General features: G+C 45.1%; 1 protein-coding gene across 2 annotated transcripts in view; it reads left to right on the top strand.

Annotated features, from left to right (window-relative positions):
* Positions 1 to 5,302: 5,302 nt before the first annotated feature.
* The window catches only part of SF3B1 (splicing factor 3b subunit 1), a 277,913-nt gene continuing 260,911 nt past the window's right edge, over positions 5,303 to 22,304 (top strand). Inside the window, exons 1-2 of one of the 2 annotated variants that reach the window (XM_073646292.1) lie at positions 5,303 to 5,464; positions 16,545 to 16,711. In XM_073646292.1, the coding sequence (XP_073502393.1) occupies positions 5,437 to 5,464; positions 16,545 to 16,711 (195 nt within the window). In that variant the 5' untranslated portion in view covers positions 5,303 to 5,436. The remainder of the gene's footprint in view (positions 5,465 to 16,544; positions 16,712 to 22,304) is intronic. The other variant, XM_073646294.1, reaches the window with a different exon arrangement.

Below are 22,304 nucleotides of genomic sequence, written 5' to 3'. Positions count from 1 at the left end.
TGCCTCCAATAATACCTGACAGGAGCCCATACATTCTCCTGCCTCCAATAATATATACCTGACAGGAGCCCATACATTCTGCTGCCTCCAATAATATATACCTGACAGGAGCCCATACATTCTCCTGCCTCCAATAATATATACCTGACAGAAGCCCATACATTCTGCTGCCTCCAATAAGATATACCTGACAGGAGCCCATAGATTATCCTGCCTCCAATAATATATACCTGACAGAAGCCCATACATTCTGCTGCCTCCAATAATATATACCTGACAGGAGCCCATAGATTATCCTGCCTCCAATAATATATACCTGACAGGAGCCCATAGATTATCCTGCCTCCAATAATATATACCTGACAGGAGCCCATGCATTCAGCTGCCTCCAATAATATATACCTGACAGGAGCCCATGCATTCAGCTGCCTCCAATAATATATACCTGACAGGAGCCCATACATTCTCCTGCCTCCAATAATATATACCTGACAGGAGCCCATACATTCAGCTGCCTCCAATAATATATACCTGACAGGAGCCCATACATTCTGCTGCCTCCAATAATATATACCTGACAGGAGCCCATAGATTCTGCTGCCTCCAATAATATATACCTGACAGGAGCCCATAGATTATGCCGCCTCCAATAATATATACCTGACAGGAGCCCATACATTCTCCTGCCTCCAATAATATATACCTGGTAGGAGCCCATACATTCTCCTGCCTCCAATAATATATACCTGGTAGGAGCCCATACATTCTCCTGCCTCCAATAATATATACCTGACAGGAGACCATACATTTTGCAGCCTCCAATAATATATACCTGACAGGAGCCCATACATTCTCCTGCCTCCAATAATATATACCTGACAGGAGCCCATACATTCTCCTGCCTCCAATAATATATACCTGACAGGAGCCCATACATTCTGCTGCCTCCAATAATATATACCTGACAGGAGCCCATAGATTCTGCTGCCCAGAATAATATATACCTGACAGGAGCCCATAGATTCTGCTGCCTCCAATAATATATACCTGACAGGAGCCCATAGATTATGCTGCCTCCAATAATATATACCTGACAGGAGCCCATACATTCTCCTGCCTCCAATAATATATACCTGGTAGGAGCCCATACATTCTCCTGCCTCCAATAATATATACCTGGTAGGAGCCCATACATTCTCCTGCCTCCAATAATATATACCTGACAGGAGACCATACATTTTGCAGCCTCCAATAATATATACCTGACAGGAGCCCATACATTCTCCTGCCTCCAATAATATATACCTGACAGGTGCCCATACATTCTCCTGCCTCCAATAATATATACCTGACAGGAGCCCATACATTCTGCTGCCTCCAATAATATATACCTGACAAGAGCCCATAGATTCTGCTGCCTCCAATAATATATACCTGACAGGAACCCATAGATTCTGCTGCCCAGAATAATATATACCTGACAGGAGCCCATACATTCTCCTGCCTCCAATAATATATACCTGGTAGGAGCCCATACATTCTCCTGCCTCCAATAATATATACCTGACAGGAGCCCATACATTCTCCTGCCTCCAGTAATATATACCTGACAGGAGCCCATACATTCTCCTGCCTCCAATAATATATACCTGACAGGAGCCCATACATTCTCCTGCTTCCAATAATATATACCTGACAGGAGCCCATACATTCTCCTGCCTCCAATAATATATACCTGGTAGGAGCCCATACATTCTCCTGCCTCCAATAATATATACCTGACAGGAGCCCATACATTCTGCTGCCTCCAATACTATATACCTGACAGGAGCCCATACATTCTCCTGCCTCCAATAATATATACCTGACAGGAGCCCATACATTCTCCTGCCTCCAGTAATATATACCTGACAGGAGCCCATACATTCTCCTGCCTCCAATAATATATACCTGACAGGAGCCCATACATTCTCCTGCTTCCAATAATATATACCTGACAGGAACCCATACATTCTCCTGCCTCCAATAATATATACCTGGTAGGAGCCCATACATTCTCCTGCCTCCAATAATATATACCTGACAGGAGCCCATACATTCTGCTGCCTCCAATAATATATACCTGACAGGAGCCCATACATTCTCCTGACTCCAATAATATATACCTGACAGGAGCCCAGACATTCTCCTGCCTCCAATAATATATACCTGACAGGAGCCCATACATTCTGCTGCCTCCAATACTATATACCTGACAGGAGCCCATACATTCTCCTGCCTCCAATAATATATACCTGACAGGAGCCCATACATTCTCCTGCCTCCAATAATATATACCTGACAGGAGCCCATACATTCTCCTGCCTCCAATAATATATACCTGACAGGAGCTCATACATTCTCCTGCTTCCAATAATATATACCTGACAGGAGCCCATACATTCTCCTGCCTCCAATAATATATACCTGGTAGGAGCCCATACATTCTCCTGCCTCCAATAATATATACCTGACAGGAGCCCATACATTCTGCTGCCTCCAATAATATATACCTGACAGGAGCCCATACATTCTCCTGACTCCAATAATATATACCTGACAGGAGCCCATACATTCTGCTGCCTCCAATAATATATACCTGACAGGAGCCCATACATTCTCCTGCCTCCAATAATATATACCTGACAGGAGCCCATACATTCTGCTGCCTCCAATAATATATACCTGACAGGAGCCCATACATTCTCCTGCTTCCAATAATATATACCTGACAGGAGCCCATACATTCTCCTGCCTCCAATAATATATACCTGGTAGGAGCCCATACATTCTCCTGCCTCCAATAATATATACCTGACAGGAGCCCATACATTCTGCTGCCTCCAATAATATATACCTGACAGGAGCCCATACATTCTGCTGCCTCCAATAATATATACCTGACAGGAGCCCATACATTCTCCTGCTTCCAATAATATATACCTGACAGGAGCCCATACATTCTCCTGCTTCCAATAATATATACCTGACAGGAGCCCATACATTCTCCTGCCTCCAATAATATATACCTGGTAGGAGCCCATACATTCTCCTGCCTCCAATAATATATACCTGACAGGAGCCCATACATTCTGCTGCCTCCAATAATATATACCTGACAGGAGCCCATACATTCTGCTGCCTCCAATAATATATACCTGACAGGAGCCCATACATTCTCCTGCTTCCAATAATATATACCTGACAGGAGCCCATACATTCTCCTGCCTCCAATAATATATACCTGACAGGAGCCCATACATTCTGCTGCCTCCAATAATATATACCTGGTAGGAGCCCATACATTCTCCTGCCTCCAATAATATATATCTGACAGAAGCCCATACATTCTGCTGCCTCCAATAATATATACCTGATAGGAGCCCATACATTCTGCTGCCTCCAATTATATATACCTGACAGGAGCCCATACATTCTGCTGCCTCCAATAATATATACCTGACAGGAGCCCATACATTCTCCTGCCTCCAATAATATATACCTGACAGGAGCCCATACATTCTGCTGCCTCCAATAATATATACCTGACAGGAGCCCATACATTCTGCTGCCTCCAATAATATATACCTGACAGGAGCCCATACATTCTCCTGCCTCCAATAATATATACCTGGTAGGAGCCCATACATTCTCCTGCCTCCAATAATATATACCTGACAGGAGACCATACATTTTGCAGCCTCCAATAATATATACCTGACAGGAGCCCATACATTCTCCTGCTTCCAATAATATATACCTGACAGGAGCCCATACATTCTGCTGCCTCCAATAATATATACCTGACAGGAGCCCATACATTCTGCTGCCTCCAATAATATATACCTGGTAGGAGCCCATACATTCTCCTGCCTCCAATAATATATACCTGGTAGGAGCCCATACATTCTCCTGCCTCCAATAATATATACCTGACATGAGCCCATACATTCTGCTGCCTCCAATAATATATATCTGACAGGAGCCCATACATTCTCCTGCCTCCAATAATATATACCTGACAGGAGCCCATACATTCTCCTGCCTCCAATAATATATACCTGACATGAGCCCATACATTCTGCTGCCTCCAATAATATATACCTGACAGGAGCCCATACATTCTCCTGCTTCCAATAATATATACCTGACAGGAGCCCATACATTCTCCTGCCTCCAATAATATATACCTGGTAGGAGCCCATACATTCTCCTGCCTCCAATAATATATACCTGACAGGAGCCCATACATAATGCTGCCTCCAATAATATATACCTGACAGAAGCCCATACATTCTCCTGCCTCCAATAATATATAACTGACAGGAGCCCATACATTCTCCTACCTCCAATAATATATACCTGACAGGAGCCCATACATTCTCCTGCTTCCAATAATATATACCTGACAGGAGCCCATACATTCTCCTGCCTCCAATAATATATACCTGGTAGGAGCCCATACATTCTCCTGCCTCCAATAATATATACCTGACAGGAGCCCATACATAATGCTGCCTCCAATAATATATACCTGACAGAAGCCCATACATTCTCCTGCCTCCAATAATATATAACTGACAGGAGCCCATACATTCTCCTACCTCCAATAATATATACCTGACAGGAGCCCATACATTCTGCTGCCTCCAATAATATATACCTGACAGGAGCCCATACATTCTCCTGCCTCCAATAATATATACCTGACAGGAGCCCATACATTCTCCTGCCTCCAATAATATATACCTGGTAGGAGCCCATACATTCTCCTGCCTCCAATAATATATACCTGACAGGAGCCCATACATAATGCTGCCTCCAATAATATATACCTGACAGAAGCCCATACATTCTCCTGCCTCCAATAATATATAACTGACAGGAGCCCATACATTCTCCTACCTCCAATAATATATACCTGACAGGAGCCCATACATTCTGCTGCCTCCAATAATATATACTTGACAGGAGCCCATATATTCTCCTGCCTCCAATAATATATACCTGACAGGAGCCCATACATTCTGCTGCCTCCAATAATATATACCTGACAGGAGCCCATACATTCTAGTGTCTTCACTACTGAATGTACGAGCCGCAGTCAGGAGCTCACCATTCTAGGCTCAACCCTATCTAGAGCAGAGTTGCTGTAAAGAAAAGAAGCCCTCACAAGAGTAACTCCAATCTAGACGCAACCCAGCTTCCTGGTGTCAACTATGACCTGGATCGAGGACGCCCCCGCCTTTCCGGTGACGTCATCCCCACTCATAGGAGCGGCCCCATTATAGACGCGACGAATGATTCACTTAGGCCTTTGCACATGCGCTGTTGCTGTGATATTGTGCAACGGAAGCCTTTGGTCGTTGTGCTTCCGTCGTATTGGTGTTAGACAACATGGCGAAGATCGCTAAAACACACGAAGGTGAGCCTAGCAGACGTAGGAGGCGGCCTGTATCTGCCGTCTCTGCGGTAATTGATACATGGGGCCCGCGTTACTGATTGATTTCCAGGCGGACCTGCGCTTCTGTATTCGACTTGTGTAATGGCGTGGTGGATAGCTGTGTGCGTGGACGGCAGTGGGATGACAGGCGAAAACGCTACATTGTGTTTTCAGCTTTTTTCCCCAAGTGGTAACAGCTCAGGGCGGTGGTCTGCCATATGTTACAGGCCGGTGAAGCCCCTCCTGTGGCCGTGTAGTGGAGGTTGCGCAGCCGCACTGCACTGCAGACCCCCACTCAGGCCGCAGCACAATAGGGTCACCGCATGAGCTGCCCCCACAAGGCTGCGCACGGCAGTGGTGACGCGGTTATGTGCCTTTGGGTATGTGCACACGGTCGGTATTGGCTGCATCCAAAGCGCAGGCCGCAGGTGATTCCGCATGTGTACGTTGAACCATGCGGGTTCACTGCATCCTATACATTGCACTGATAACTTCTCTTGTGCAGATTACTGTCTCCACAAGAGAAATTGACATGCTGCGGTCTGGAAAGACTCTCCGCTTGTCCTTTTCCTCGTGTGATCCGCAGGTGCACGGAGATGCATAATGGACATGGGATTTCTAGAAATCCCATCCACTATACTGTAAAAGCTGGCTGCTGTGGATTGTACGCAGGGCTAGTGCGCTGCGTCCAATCTGCACCAATTACTGATCGTCTGCATGTACCCTTAGGCTGCTGACTTGAAAATGATCCTGCTATATTTGGTCACTGCACCCCTAATATGATGTTTGGAGCTGCTTGTCTATAGTGTGATGTTAGGTGCTATGGATGATGTTGCTACTCACAGCTGCTATTCCAGGTTTGCTGGAGCCCAGTTAACTATTTGTGGTCAGTTTTGTAATGAACTGATCGCAGCAGTAAGGCTATGTTCCCACAAAGGGCTTTTGGTGAGTTTTTGCTGTTGCAGAATTTCTGTACTTATTTAATTAAATTAGATTACTTGTGTTTTTTCATTGCGGTTTTGTGTGTGTTTTTTTTAACATGATTTTTTAGGGTATGTGGTCACGATCAGGAGCTGCTGCATGTTTATTCAGCGTCAAACCCACAGCGTCCAGATGTTACAGCATAGTGGATGGGATTTCTACTAATCCCATGTCCACTATACGTCTCTGTGCACCTGCGGACACTGACATGCGTCTTTCAGGACTGCAGAATGTCAATTTCTCCTGCTTGTTCGTATGTGAACTTTCCCCATAGACTATAACATCAATGAGGAAAGTCCACATGTGGGGAAAGAAAATTGCGGCCGCTCATTTGCCTAATGAGGGTAGAAGCCGCACAGCTGTTCCCTAGTGGCTCCTGGTCATGGGCACATACCCTTATTTTTTTGACGAGTTGTTTTTGGCTGTTTGGTGTGTTATGCTGTAAATCAGGGATGTGGAACCTCAGGTCCAGGTGACCATTTACAACCCTCGATTACCTTTTTATCTGGCTCCCGGGCAAGTTACCAGAGACCACAGTGCTTGGGCCAGCAGCTGTATTTTGGTGGCTGCCAGCCCTTTTAATTTCTGTTTACTACTGAATGCTGAGGCACATGCAATAAAAGATATGTCTCGACACCAGTGCCAATGTCAGGATGTACTTTGTGGGCGGAGTTGGCTCGTGATTTGTACTGTTCCCGAAGGATGGTATAAATATCCAAATGGCCCTTGGCAGAAGAAAGGTTCCCCACCCCTGCTGCTTTTTGTTTTTGATACTTACTGTTTTTTTTTTTTTGCTTTGACAAAACTGTGACATACTTGGGTGCGGATTACGTGCGTTTTTGATGTGTTTACCCTGCGGAATCTCACTAAAAACGCATGTGCGTTTTTTACTTGTGTAATTTCCGCACCTATTGCAAATCTGGGGAAATTCCACACAGAAAACTCAGAGTATCTGCAAGAGAAATTGTCATGCTGCGGATTTGAAAAAAATGCACCACAGGTAAGTTTATGCACCGTAAAAAACCCCCAAAAAAAACAAAAAAAAAAAGCTCAGTGGACATGAGATTTCTATAAATCCATTTCATTTTGCTAGAAGTGTAAGACACTGCGTTTTTGATGCATCAAAAGCTCACCATGGAAATGTAGCCTAAGTTGTGCCAACCACAGATGTATATTACACTGCAGGACTCCTCATAGTGGGAAATTCATCACCGGTCGCGTTACATTCATAGAACTCAAGCAGTGGGAGTTTTGTAGTATACATCATGTAAGAGACACCGAGGCTGCCGTGTGCACGCTTCACGCAGGAGACGCAGCTGCCTTGTCACATTTACCATGTGGTGACAGGCACAAAAATTAATAAAACTAAAAACAATTCTTGAATTGCTGTTTTTGTTCATTCTTCATCCCAAAAATCAGTCTAGAAAGTAGTCAAAAAATATCATGTGCCTGAAAATAGTACCAATAAAAACGTCAACTCGTCCCGCAAAAGACTAGCCTTCACATGACTCTACCTTCATAAATATGGAAAAATTACAGCTCTCAAACTATGGCTATGCAATAACCTATTTTTGTAGCAACAACAAAAAAGCGTATTTTAGTGTGTGACAGCATCCGAACATAAAAACCAATATAAATCTGGTATCGCTGTAATTGCAACGATCTGAAGAGTCACTTATGCCGCACGAGGAACGCTGTAAAATTTAAATAAAACAAATTCTTGACCTGCTGTTGATTTGTTCATTCTGCCTCCCAAAGATCGCCGTAAGGGCAGGAACACACAGCCATAAAACTCGTGATGATCGAGTCGCACTGAATGGACTGGCTGGCACCTCTCCTGACCTGAGCATGACAGCATGATTGATTCCTATACAGCAGTCAAGCTCGGGTCAGGAGATGTGCCAGCTAGTACAAGGTTTACCATGCGATACTTGCAGGAGAAATATCGCAGTGTGTCCCCGCCCTAAGGCTCACTTTTATCCTGCGCTTACATCAGGATTTCCGTGTAAATCTGTGAAATATGTGATTCAGATGGAACTCCCGGCAGAAGGAGAGACCCTAGACTCTGTTCTATGATTCGGTGGTGTCTGTCTTTTTAAGTGTGCATAAAAGTGCCCTTGACCACAGTTTTGTGCACCTCTGAACAGAGGTCAGACGGGGTCCAGAGTAACTCTGCTGCCTCATAGTGAATGGATTCCTCAGGGATTTTATCTGAAGAATGTTACTTAGCCTAAATCTCTATGTGCCCACGATGCAGAAATGCTCAAGAGTTTTTCCTGAGCATTTCTGCATCTCCCTGGCAGAAAAAAAACGCATGCGGATTGTACATGCGTTTTTCCTGCCAGGGACATGCGGAAATGAAGCGTTCTTCACTTGCATTTCCGCATGCGGGTTGTCAAGCGCTTTCCAAGCGATTTTTAGCATCACTTGGAAAGTGCTTGTCAACTTGGTCACACTATATAAATCCATGAAAACAGCATGGATTTATATTGTGTGACCCGAGAGAATGTCAAAAAATAAATCTATACTTACCCTCTGATGGCCCGTGCTGTCTTGCTTCACTCCGTTCTCCCTTGGAGGAGGAGGAGTGCAGCGGCGGCCATCAGAAGGTAAGTGTATATATTTTTATTGTATTCTTTTTTTTTATTTTACACAGTTTTCTATCGTACCCGGGTCCGGAGGAGAGTCTCCTCTTCTCTAGACCTGGGTACCATCCGCACATTAGAATGCATGGAATGCGCATCTACATATACAGTGATGCGTAATCCATGCGGTCTAATGCAAGTCAATGGCGATGAAAACGCTGCACTTCCGCAAAATAATTGTTAGTGCTGCGTTTTTTTCCGCAGTGATAATCCGCAGCGGAAATTTCCACAGCATGTGCACAGCACATGCGGATTATCATTGGGGAACATGGCAGGCCTTCTACCATGCGTTTTTTAAACGTTTCTGCAGCGTTTTTGCCGCTGCGGAAACGCTTAAAAAAACGCATCGTGGGCACACAGCCTTAGATGGAAACCCCAATGTCAGTGTAGAGTGTGGGATAAATGTGATATAAAAGCTTCAACTCAATCTACAAAAAAAAAAAAGCAAGTTCCCACTCAGGTCCATCATCTGTCAATGGAAATATAGGGGGCTTCCACGTTACTGATGGTACAAAGGCTCTGGAAAAGCAAAATGGCTCCTCGCCCTTCATAAGAAATTCTGTGCTCCCAAATCCAAATGCCCCCCTCCTTCTAAGCCCCCCAGTGTGGCTAACCCACACTTAGCATCCACATGTTTTGCATTCATGTAGTGATGAGATCCCATCTAATTTACGGGGTGCGTGTCTCCAGAAGTATGAGCTGGGCACAATGTATGGGGACTACAACATACTAGTCAATACAATGGCAGACTTGCAATTTTCACTCAACATCCACCACTACTTGTTTCTAGAAAACTCCCATGGAGTCTTAAATCATTGCTACACCTGTAGATAAATTCCCAGAGGGGTGTAATTTCAAAAATGGGATCACTTGTCGGGGAAATTCTGCTCTGGCACTTAGGGGCTCTGTATATGGCGTCCGCATACTATTCTCGGATAGTTTATTCTAAAAGAGTCAAATAGCTCTGTCCCTCCCTTGTCATGTCGTGTAGCTTCCCATGCCTATTGCATCTGCACCTCGCCACTGACTGAGTGCACGCCAGTTTTATCGGTTGACCATGAAAGCACCACGAGAGAGGGGACCTGCCCACCAAGGACAGGAAACCTACAGGCTTGAAAGGGGCAGCCCTCTCTCTCGCCTCAGTTTGGTTTCCTGTCCTTGATGGAGGGAACCTATTTCAGGCTCGTGGAAAGAAGCGGGTGGCGACGGCTGTCGAGCAGCGCCCCTATCTGGGATCTGCAGCTCCAGCGTCTGCTATGTGGGTGCACCCCTATCTGGGAGTGGCACTGCACTTTTGCATCGGATAAGCAGGGGGCTGCAGCCCTTTCATCATCTGCTTCCGCCAGGTTTGCTCCCCTTTGTGGAGGAGTCTGCCCCTGGTCTGATCCAGACTGCAGTGAGACTGCGCCCCTACCTGGGGTGGCAGGGCCCACCATCGCCCTGGAGACATGTGGGATGCCGCCCCCATCGACACCCAGTGGAGGTCGGCATGCTGGATATCAGACGCTGCGCCCCGATCTGTGGTAGCAGGCCTGTGGATCTTGGCAGAGCCTACCTGGAGCTTCCCGGCACGAGGCTCGTGCAGGCGCGCACTTCCGGCCTCCTCCTGTAAGTCGCGGCCCAATGACGTCACCGCTCCTCGGGGCGATCACGTGACCGGGACCCGGAAGTCCGGTCACGTGCACCTAATTGTAAGTGCGGTATTAACCGCGGCGATGGGGCGGCAAGCGTGTGTGTGTGTGTGTGCGCGTGTGCGTGCGTGTGTAAGAATTCAATTCAAATCAGAAGTGGCTGAGGGGTGGAACAGGTGCTACTTAACTGGCCCAAGCACCACTGATCAGGGCTTCCCAGCTTGTTCTCCTCATCATGGAGTCCAATAATGAGCAGCAGCAGCAAGTTCAGCCTCCGCCATCTCCACCATCTCAGCAGCTGTTTGGGGAGCCCCAAAAAGTGCATCGCCCTCGTGTTACTGGTAACGCCCGGTCCTCAGGAAAGCGAGGTTCGGCGTCTAAGTCCAGTCATCACGGTTCCAGCAGGATGGACGAATCTGCAGCCTCCAGGGACGATCCCCCGGCTGAGAAGGGTCCTTCCTCCAAATCGGTACCAGCCCATTTGAGCCACCTGAGTAAGTGATCTTTGAGAAAGTTCACTTAGTAATGGAGTATCCCTTCTCCCCTTCTATTTTTAATAGGGGAAGAAGTGTACCTCCAAGACCAAGCATGTTCAATGTGCATTGTGTAACACCGTCCTTCCCGACTCATATCCCAAAAAATTGTCAGTCCTGTATAAATCAGACGCTAGCAGAGGAGACCCCTAGCTTGACCTCAGGATTAAAAACCTTGGTCAGGTCTTGAATTAGTAAAATCCTCTCTAAAAAGACTGAAGTAAAGGTGGATACAGACCAGGAGATCTCCCCAGCCCCTGATGACTCTCTGTCGTCGGCGTATGAGTTGGACTCGGACGACTCAGCCTCTTCATCGTCCACTTCCTCAGATAGTAGTGCGGGTCAGCATTGTTTCCCACTTAATGGAGTTGATGGCTTGATCAAAGCAATTCGGTCAACCATGGGTATTACAAAAAAATCAGTCCAGGATGTAATGTTCAAGGGGCTGGGACAAAGGAAAAGAAGAAGTTTTCGCTTTAATGATAAGATTCAGGACTTAATACTTAGAGAATGGAAAAGGCCAGAAAGAAAGGGTGTTCTTCCTCTGTTCTTTAAAAGAAAATACTCCTTTGAAGACTCAGCTTCTTCTTCCTGGGAGAATGCCCCAAAAATAGATGTGACTATAGCTAAGGCATCTAAGCGATCCTCTCTCCCCTTTGACGATATGGGGGCTCTTAAGGACCCTTTGGATAGGAAAGCTGACACCTTTCTCAAAGGGAACTGGGAAACGTCTGCTTGGGCCTTAAAGCCAGCGGTTGCCGCTACTTGTACTGTCAGGTCCCTAACGATATGGTTGGACCAACTTGAATCCCATTTGAGAAATAACACCCCCATGAAGGAGATTTTATCAAATGTATCACTCCTACAGGGGGCAGCAACCTTCCTGGCGGATGCCTCGGCGGACTCAGTCAGACTGGCAGCGAAGTCAGCAGCCATGTCCAACGCAGCCCGTAGAGCCTTGTGGCTTAAATGTTGGCCAGGGGATATTCAAGCAAGAATGAGACTCTGTACTATTCCATGTGAAGGAGAGCATCTTTTTGGGCCTGTTGTGGACGAACTTTATAAAGCCAGTGACAAAAAGAAAGGTTTCCCTAGCTGGTCTGCCCCCACTTATAAATGTCCTTTTCCATAGGAGAAGGTTTCCACGAAAAAGACCGCAGAAGGGTCACGAGAAGTGGGAAGACCGCAGACCGAAAGGTAGAGGGCTCCTATTTGGCTCTTCTCCTTCTAACCGGGGACCCCGGAAGCTGAGTCAATGACTCGCAGCCCAGGTAGGGGGGAGGCTGTTGGGCTTCTTACATGCTTGGACAAAAATTTCTGCTAGTAACTGGATCCTTTATCTGGTAGATTCGAGTTTCGGCAGATTCCTCGTGGGAGATTCATCTCGACCCCCAAACCGTCCCTCGGTATTAGAGCAGACTGCCCTACAAGTGGAAATCCTGAACTTGGTCCATAAAGCGGTCCTAGTGGAGGTCCCGACAGCAGAAAAGGGGCTAGGATTCTACTCGCCTCTTTTTTTGATTTCTAAGCCTGATGGTTCTTTTAGGTGCATTATTAACCTTAAATCCCTTAAGTTTTTGTTAGTTCCCACCTTTAAGATGGAATCCATTAAATCTACAATAAAGTTATTTTTTTCAGGCTGTTACATGGTAGTATTAGATCTAAAAGACGCCTATTACCATGTACCTATACATATGGATTTCCAGAAATACCTTAGGGGGGCTTTGATCAGAGATGGAGAAATTAAGCACTTCCAGTTTAGGGCCTTACCGTTCGTTCTGGCCATAGCCCCCAGAGAATTTACTAAGATTATAGCGGAAGTCATGGCTCATGTCGGGGAACATAATATTTTAATTATCCCTTACCTGGATGATTTCTTGATAGTTGGAGACTCAACCTCCCAATGTTATAATCACCTAAAATTAGTGTCCTCCATCTTAGAAAGTCTAGGCTGGATCCTAAATCTAGAGAAGTCCAGGGTAGTGCCTTCAAAAATACAGCAGTTCTTGGGTATTATGCTTGATTCAGACCTTTAAATATGTTTCCTCCCGGAAGCCAAGAAACAGAAGGTTAAAATCCTGGTAGAGAAAGCATTATCAAACCCAGTCATGTCCCTTAGAGCTGTGATGTCCTTGTTGGGTACCCTGTCATCTTGCCTTCCTGGGGTTCTGTGGGCACAATACCACTCCAGGGTTCTACAGTGGGACGTCCTACATAATGAAGTTTTGTTAGATGGGCACTTGGAAGGACGAATGTCCTTGTCACCCCAATCACTTGAACCCTTGCGGTGGTGGGTGAACGAGGCGAACCTGTCACGAGGAGTTCCCTGGGTATCAAGAGCATGCCAACAGTCACCAGACCTGAACACAATCGAGATGGTTTGGGGTGAGCTGGACCGCAGAGTGAAGGCAAAAGGGCCACCAAGTGCTAAGCATCTCTGGGAACTCCTTCAAGATTGTTGGAAGACCATTTCCGGTGACTACCTACTGAAGCTCATCAAGAGAATGCCAAGAGTGTGCAAAGCAGTCATCAAAGCAAAAGGTGGCTACTTTGAAGAACCTAGAGTATAAGGCTGCGTTCACACATTGCGTATTTCCCTGCGTTTTTTTACGCAGGTAAAAAAAAGCACCTCAATTCACACACTGCGTAAAAAAAGCGCAGCAAAAAACGCAGTGTGAAATGAAGGGTGACGTGTACGGTCTGTGTCTGTGTGTCTATGTGTCGTGTGTGTGTGTGTGTGTGTGTGTCCGTAGCAGTGTATGTACAGACTATGGGTACTCACCTACCCGATGGATGAGAGACGCGTCTGCACCGTCCCGCGCTTGCAGCACCTGCCGTGAAGCGATCAGCAGACTGTCAGCTGACCGGCTTGTAATCAGCTGATCGTCCGGTTACAAGCCGGTTAGCTAACAGCTGATCGGCTCACCGGCAGATGCTGGAAGCGCGGGATTGGAGCGGACCGGACCGGACGCCTCTCCCCTGACATCGGGTAGGTGAGTATCCATCCTGCGCCTCCGTAAAAAAGCGATGGAATTACGCAGTGTGTGAACACCGCTGCGTAATTCCATCGCTTATAATGGGCACAATAGGAGAAAGCGCGGGACGCAGCTGCGTAAAGAATTGACATGCCAATTCTTTACGCAGCTGCGCTTTCCCGCTGCGTAAAATTACACAGTGTCTGAACGGCAAAGTGAATTTCCCATTCACTTTGCTGGCAGACACAAAGCACGTTGCGTATTTTCGCGCGCTTTTTGAAAATACGCAATGTGTGAACGCAGCCTAAGACATATTTTCAGTTGTTTCACACTTTTTTGTTAAGTATATAATTCCACATGTGTTAATTCATAGTTTTGATGCCTTCAGTGTGAATGTAAAGTTTTCATAGTCATGAAAATACAGAAAAATCTTTAAATGAGGTGTGTCCAAACTTTTGGTCTGTACTGTATAGATATATATCTATATCTCTAAGAACAATGCAGGATGAAGCACTCCTCTTCCTCTTTTGTAGTTTTGTAACCCCCTCCCTCTCTCTCTGGTAAGGGGCTATAAAAGAAGGGTCAAATTCATTTTTTGCAAACAGCTGAAACGCGTTGTGTATACAGTTTTTATTTGTTTTATATTGGTGTGAATAATTTTTTTTTTTTTTTTTTTTTTACTTACAAGCAACCTGAATTTCCTCACTTTGATCTCACTTGGTGGCAAAGACAGCGCCATCACCTGGTTCTCCCTTTTGAGATATAAAAATACTTACTACACCCCTAGATGAATTCCTCAATAGTTGTAGTTTCCAAAATGGGATCACTTGTGGGGGTTTCTGCTGTTTTGGCATGTCAGGGGATCTTCAAATGTGACATGTTATCTGCAATCTATTCCAATCAAAATTGTACGCAAATTCAATTGCCAATCCTTCCCTTCCATGACCTCCTGTGTACTCAAACAGTAATTTTCCACCACATATGGGGTATCTGTGTACTCAGGAGAAATCTCAGCACAAATGTTGGGATCAATTCTCCTGTTACTCTTGTGGGAAAAAAAAAAATTGGGGCTAAAGCAACTTTTTTGCTGGGGGAAAAAAGTATGTTTTCATTTTCACAGTCCAACGTTATAAAATTCTGTGAAGAACCTGCGGGTTCAAGGTGCTCAGCACACTTCGAGATGTTCCTTGAGAGGTGTAGTTTCTATTCATGCGCGAACGTGTTCGGATAAGGGGTTGTCCAAGCACACTCGAGTCTTAACAGTATCTTCGGCGTGCTCGAAAAATATGTTTGCGTTACTGCGGCTGCATGTCTCGCGGCTGTTAAACATCCGCAACACATGCAGGGGTAGCCTAACAAACAGGCAATCCCTTTTTCTCAAGTTATCCTTGTGAAAATGAAAAATTTGGGGCTATAGCAACATTTTTGTGGGGGGGGAAAGTAACATTTTAATTTTTTCATTCAACATTGCTTTAATTCCTGTGAAGGGTTAATAAACTTCTAGAATTGTAGTTTTGAGGACTTTAAGGGGTGCAGTTTTTAAAATGGTGTCCCTTTTTGGGCATTTTCTGTCACATAGGCCTCTCAAAGCCACTTGAAATATGATGTGGTCCCTTAGGCTGCGTGCCCATGATGCGTTTTTCATGCGTTTCCGCTGCGGAATAGCTTAATCCGCACACTGTACCCGCAGCGCGGATCCTGCTGCGGTCGGTGGTCAGTGTGCCCGCTATTAAAGACCATGAATATTCACTACAACCCATGGGAGTGGGGAGCAGGGAATATTCATTTTCTTTAGCAGCGGGCACAGCGTAAGCTGCAGCAGGCAGCTGCTCCCTACTCTGCCCAACTCATCCACCGCTCCCCCACACACCCCCTACCACTCACAGCCACAGTATATAGTTCGGACTATATAACGCACCCCTTTACTTTCCTCCAAAATTTTGGAGGAAAAAAGTGCGTCTTATAGTCCAAAAAATACGGTAGTTAGCATTAATATTTATCAATTAAAGATAGTATCATAAATGTTGCATATGAATTATGCTGCAAAGCGCTAATTATAAATCCCACATAAGACGCATAAAGTTGCTCAGTTGTATAGCAGAGATAATGTATTAATATATGGTCTCCAGTTCTACCTGTATTTTTAGGAGGCTCCTGATATCTTTATTAAAATAGAAAGATTGAAGCCTCCCCCAACATGTTTAATCGCCTGCAATGTTGTTGATGGCAAACAGAATAATTGTCTGCCATCTTTGTTCGCTCGACAACAGCATTTAATGTTTTTATTTTATTTTCAGACATTGAAGCACAGATACGTGAAATTCAAGGAAAGAAGGCAAACCTAGATGAAACGCAAGGAGTTGGGCTTGATTCAACTGGATATTTTGATCAAGAAATTTATGGTGGAAGTGACAGTAGATTTACTGGTTATGTGACTTCTATTGCTGCAAATGAGCAAGAAGATGTAAGTTTAAATTTGTACTTATGTAATTATTAAAAAGCAAACATTTAGTAATACAATATTTGTGTAAACACTTTTAACATGTAAGGGTCTCTTTAAAGGGGTTATCGACTATTTGGACATCCCTTTACTAAATGCTACATTCCCTCATTTAAAATAAAAATAACAGGTACTCTCCTCCTCTACCTGCACCATTCCAGCAATGTCTACGGTGGGGCTACCAGCGCGCACGTGACATTAAGCCATATGGTGCTGCAGCCCATTATGAGCAGCTGATGGGTTAGCGCACTCGCATGACTAAATATTGTCACATGAGTGCTGGGAGACTCGGTGCAGGCATCGGTGGGGAAGCTGAATACCTGTCATTTTAAATGGAGGAATTTTATGAAGGGTATTCCACATAGTGGATAACTCCTTTTTAATTGTCACTGTCTATGAGAATAGCGCAAATAATGACAATAGATTAAAATAATTTTCTCAAATGTCATTAGCAATTCAGATTTTCCACAGAATTGCAGAGAACACAGATTTTACTTTCATTTAAGGGTAATTGTAATACATAACAAGATTCTTTTCTGTGGGAGCCTCCAAATCTGAGGGGATGAGGCTAATTTTATACAGCATCTGAATTGCAAAGTCAAGCCTGGGCTGGATTGTCTTGTGCTGTTGTCTGAATCCTTGATAAAGGGTTAATTTGAGTCTCTCACTGTATATAGACAGCCACAATATACAGAGAAAAAGATTGAGGGCTTAGGGTTGTAACAAGGCAAAAGAGATGTATACCACACTGCTGTAATCATCAGCTTCGGTCAGAGATTCCCTGGAGGGAGCTAGTCTTGCTGGTGACCGCAGCCATATGCAACAAGGAAGGAGATGGGAGGAGCGTATTCCAGCATCACTATCCAGGTAAAATTTAGTTCTTTATTAGTGTATCATTAAAACAGAGTTAAAATGGAAGTTCCTTATGTGTTTCTGGCACCAAAGTGTGCCCTTAGTCATAGGCTATAAAACAGTAAGGCAAAGTGTTATATACAATTGAATTAAGCTAATTGCATTATGCAGACAAGGACTGAGCAATCACAGATCACATGAATATGTTTATTTCTGCCGCACATATGGGAAGGTATGGAGTAAAAAGTGAACAAGAAAAGCAGACAGTGAAAATATACACTGTGTGCAGAATTATTAGGAAGTTGTATTTTAGAGGATTATTTTTTATTATTGACCAATAACTATGTTCTTAATCAACCCAAAAGACTCATAAATATCCAAGCTTAATATTTTTGGAAGTTGGAGTGTTTTTTTTTTTTTTTTAGATTTGGCTATCTTAGAAGGATATCTGTTTGTGCAGGTAACTATTACTGTGCAGAATTATTAGACAACTTAATAAAAACCAAATATAATCCCATCTCACTTGTTTATTTTCACCAGGTAAACCAATATCAGTGCACAAAATTTAGAAATAAACATTTCTGACATGCAAAAACAAAATCCCCAAAAAATTAGTGATCAATATAGCCACCTTTTCTTTATGATGACACTCAACAGCCTTCCATCCATAGATTCTGTCAGTTGCTTGATCTGTTTTCGATCAACATTGCGTGCAGCAGCCACCGCAGCCTCCCAGACACTGTTCCCAGAGGTGTACTGTTTTCCCTCCCTGTAGATCTCACATTTTATGATGGACCGCAGGTTCTCTATGGGGTTCAGATCAGGTGAACAAGGGGGCCATGTCATTATTTTTTCTTCTTTTAGACCTTGACTGGCCAGCCACGCTGTGGAGTAGTTGGATGCATGTGATGGAGCATTGTTCTGCATGAAAATCATGTTTTTCTTGAACGATACCGACTTCTTCCTGTACCACTGCTTGAAGAAGTTGTCTTCCAGAAATTGGCAGTAGGTCTGGGAGTTGAGCTTCACTTTATCCTCAACCCGAAAAGGTCCCACAAGTTCATCTTTGATACCAGCCCATACCAGTGCCCCACCTCCACCTTGCTGGTGTCTGAGTCATAGTGGAGCTCTCTGCCCTTTACTGATCCAGCCTCTGGCCCATCCATCTGGCCCATCAAGAGTCATTCTCATTTCATCAGTCCATAAAACCTTTGAAAAATCAGTCTTAAGATATTTCTTGGCCCATTCTTGATGTTTTATCTTATGTTTCTTGTTCAAAGGTGGTCGTTTTCCAGCCTTCCTTAGCTTGGCCATGTCCCTGAGTATCGCACACCTTGTGCTTTTTGATACTCCAGTAACGTTGCAGCTCTGAAATATGGCAAAACTGGTGGCGAATGGCATCTTGGCAGCTTCACGCTTGATTTTCCTCAATTCATGGGCAGTTATTTTGCGCCTTTTTTGGCCAACATGCTTCTTGCGACCCTGTTGGCTATTTGCTATGAAACGCTTGATTGTTTGGTGATCACGCTTCAAAAGTATGGAAATTTCAAGACTGCTGCATCCCTCTGCAAGACATCTCACAATTTTGGAATTTTCAGAGCCCGTCAAATCTGTCTTCTGACCCATTTTGCCAAAGGAAAGGAAGCTGCCTAATAATTAAGCACACCTTATATAGGGTGTTGATGTCATTAGTCAACACCCCTCCTCATTACAGAGATGCACATCACCAGATTTACTTAATTGGCTCTCAAGCCTATGTAACTTGGGAGTAGGACAACATGCATAACCCCGCTCACAGCCTGTCATCCACCGTGGAACCAGGAAGACAAAGACCCCCGGCTAGTGCCAGCACTTGTCATGACCTCAGCGGATGTCAGAGCCGATTGCAGCCGGGGGGGTCACGTGATGCCTGTGAGCGGCCAGTGATGGCGCCTCTCACAGGCATTATCTGCAAGGGAAGGAATTGAGAAAAAAGTCTTAGGGGCCCTGGGGGATACATTGGGGGGTTAATCTAAAGTAGTGGACAACCCCTTTATTTGTTGTATTTCAAATAAAGTGTTTACACTGTCTGCTTCTTTACTTTGTTTGGTCATGAAAAGGTCTGACACCTTGACATCACCAAGCAAAAGAGCTGGGTGTCAGCTAGTCCCTTTCACGCATCTTCATTACCATTTCTATTCACGTAATTTATGTGACTGCTGTGAGCTGTTTTTTTTTTTTTTTTTTTTGTTTTTTTTAAGCCTGGGAATGTGCTACTAGGCAAACATTTTCCCTGGCCATAATTAAACATTATCTCCAGCTGGTTTGTTAGCCACTACATCCCCCGATCAACACTCAGCAATACTTTGGACATACTGTATTTATGTTGCATCCAAAACGCGGTGCTCTAATGGCGCACATTTGTTGTCGGTAAATGTGAATCCACCGCATATAATGACACTTCAATCGGTCAAAATCTGCAGCGAAGACTAGCGCGTCCGCTACAGAAATTGACATGCTGCGTGTGAGTTTAGGTACATGGCCACAGTCAGGAGCCGCTGCAGGTTTCATACAGCGTCAAACCCGCAGCGTCCAGATGTTACAGCATAGTGGATGGGATCTCTAGAAATCCCATGTCCACTATGCGTGCATCCAAGGCTGCTTATCACCCGAGGACACTGACCTGCAGCACGTCTTTCAGGATCGCAGCGTGTCAAATTCTCTTGTGGAGTCACTAGTCTCCGCAACAGAAATTTGACCACTAGAAAGTATAGAATGCGGTAAATCGCATTGTTCAGTGAACACATGTGGATTTGCCTGCATTCAATAGAATGCAACGTTTTGGACACAGCAAAAACTATGCGTCCAAAGCGCTGCTACCTCTGAATTATGGGCACAAAGCCTAAAATTAAAAAAAAAAGCGTCATTTTTATGACCAGCAGAGGGAAAGCCGACCACTGAGGGACGATATTATTAGCCGCGGAAGGGACCATTAGCCAACAATGTTCCATGACTATTAATATCAGCCCACAGCTGTTTGTTTAGCCTTTACTGGCTATATTACAGGGGGACCCCAGAAGAAAACTGATGTAGGATCCCCCCTATAAAATCAGAGCCAGCAAAGGCTAAACTAGACAGCTGTGGGCTGATATTAATAGCCATGGAAGGGGCCATGAATACTCAATCACCCCCCCCCCCCCCACTGTTCAGCCGCAAATATATCTATTTAAAATTGTCTGGTATACCCCAGTAAACAATAACTGTGGTTTTGCCATTCCACAGTAAAAAATCTCTTATTCAGCTTTTGGTATTTTTTCCGTAAAGAAAAACAGTAATAGTTTCTACCTGATTGTTCAGATTGTTGGTTTAAAAGATTCGGGTGTAGGCCAGAGAAATAGAACTGTGGTTTTCCTCTTCCACGGTTCTAATCTACTTTTTATTACCCTTTTTCATTGATAGTGCGAGTGTAAGCTATTTTACTTCCTTTACAATTGGAAAGGTGCGTGGCTAGGGACGTGGAAGTGAACGTTCTTGTGATGGTTCGTGCAGAGGACGGGGCTGTGGCCAAGGTGAAAATGTGCCACAACCAACAGCCACATCTTCTCGCTCCCACTATTTGACCGAATTACTAGGGAAGCACAGAACAACACCAGTATTGCCAACTGATCAGTGTGAACAGGTTATTAATTGGATAGCAGACAATACTTCCAGTTACCTGGGCACCACCACCTCCGGTCTGTCTTCCACACGGTCAAATCTTAGTAGCCGTGAGTCTCGACCGCATACTCCTCCTCACGCTGATGCTCCTTCCTCCCACCATGCCGAGTGTCGTCGGACAGCAACTGATCCCACACTTGGACACTCTGAAGAGCTGTTCACTGGTCCATTTCCATATTTGTGCCCCTCGCCTGATAAGCTTGAAGTGGTGGAAGAGGAGATCCCATGTAGCGATGCCCAAATATTTGAACAGCCACGGCCACAGGAAGTAAACGCTGGCAATTTGTCACAAGAGGTGGACGATGACGAGACACAATTGCCAGGAAGTGAGGAGGAGGATCTTGGTGTGCAAGTGGAAGAGGAGGAGGTGATGGATGATCTAGTAACTGACCCAACGTGGCACGAGGACATGCAGAGCGAGGCCAGCAGCACACAGGGGGAGGGAGGCAGAGTACCCCAACAGGCAGGAAGAAGCAGTGTGGTGGCCGCACACAGAAGGCGGGCAACAGTTCACCGTAACACCAACACGAGGGAAGTTGCCAGTACAAGCGGTAGATCTTCCAGAGTCTGGAATTTTTTTAAAGACTCTGCTGATAACCCCAAAAACGCCATTTGTACCACCTTCCATGCCAGCATCAGCAGGGGTGACAAAATTACCAGCCTGACCATCACCAGCATGATCAGGCACATGGCAACAAAGCACCCGACTTTGTGGGGCGAACCCCAGGGTCCACGACCAGTGTCAGCGGGTGTCGCCACTGCTTCTTCCGCTGTTGTGCGTGCAATAGAACCCCCTGTTGTGTGTGCAAGGCAATCCCCTGTCCATACTGCATGTAAAGATGTCCCCTCCTCTCAGTCTTCACTTGTTCTGGCAGTTTCTCAAGAAACAGCATCCACGTCCCACCGCAGCGTTCAATTGTCCATATCCCAGACCTTTGAACGAAAGCGGAAATTCACAGCCAACGCCCCACAGGCCACAGTCCTAAATTCGCACATTTCACGACTGCTT

The sequence above is a fragment of the Phyllobates terribilis genome, unplaced genomic scaffold (genome assembly GCF_046119375.1).
Source record: "Phyllobates terribilis strain yellow unplaced genomic scaffold, ASM4611937v1 Scaffold_9__5_contigs__length_417890890, whole genome shotgun sequence".
In the NCBI taxonomy this organism is placed as follows: Eukaryota; Metazoa; Chordata; class Amphibia; order Anura; family Dendrobatidae; genus Phyllobates; species Phyllobates terribilis.
The sequence above is the reverse complement of the archived record's forward strand: the minus strand, read 5'-3'. Positions and strand labels throughout refer to the sequence as shown.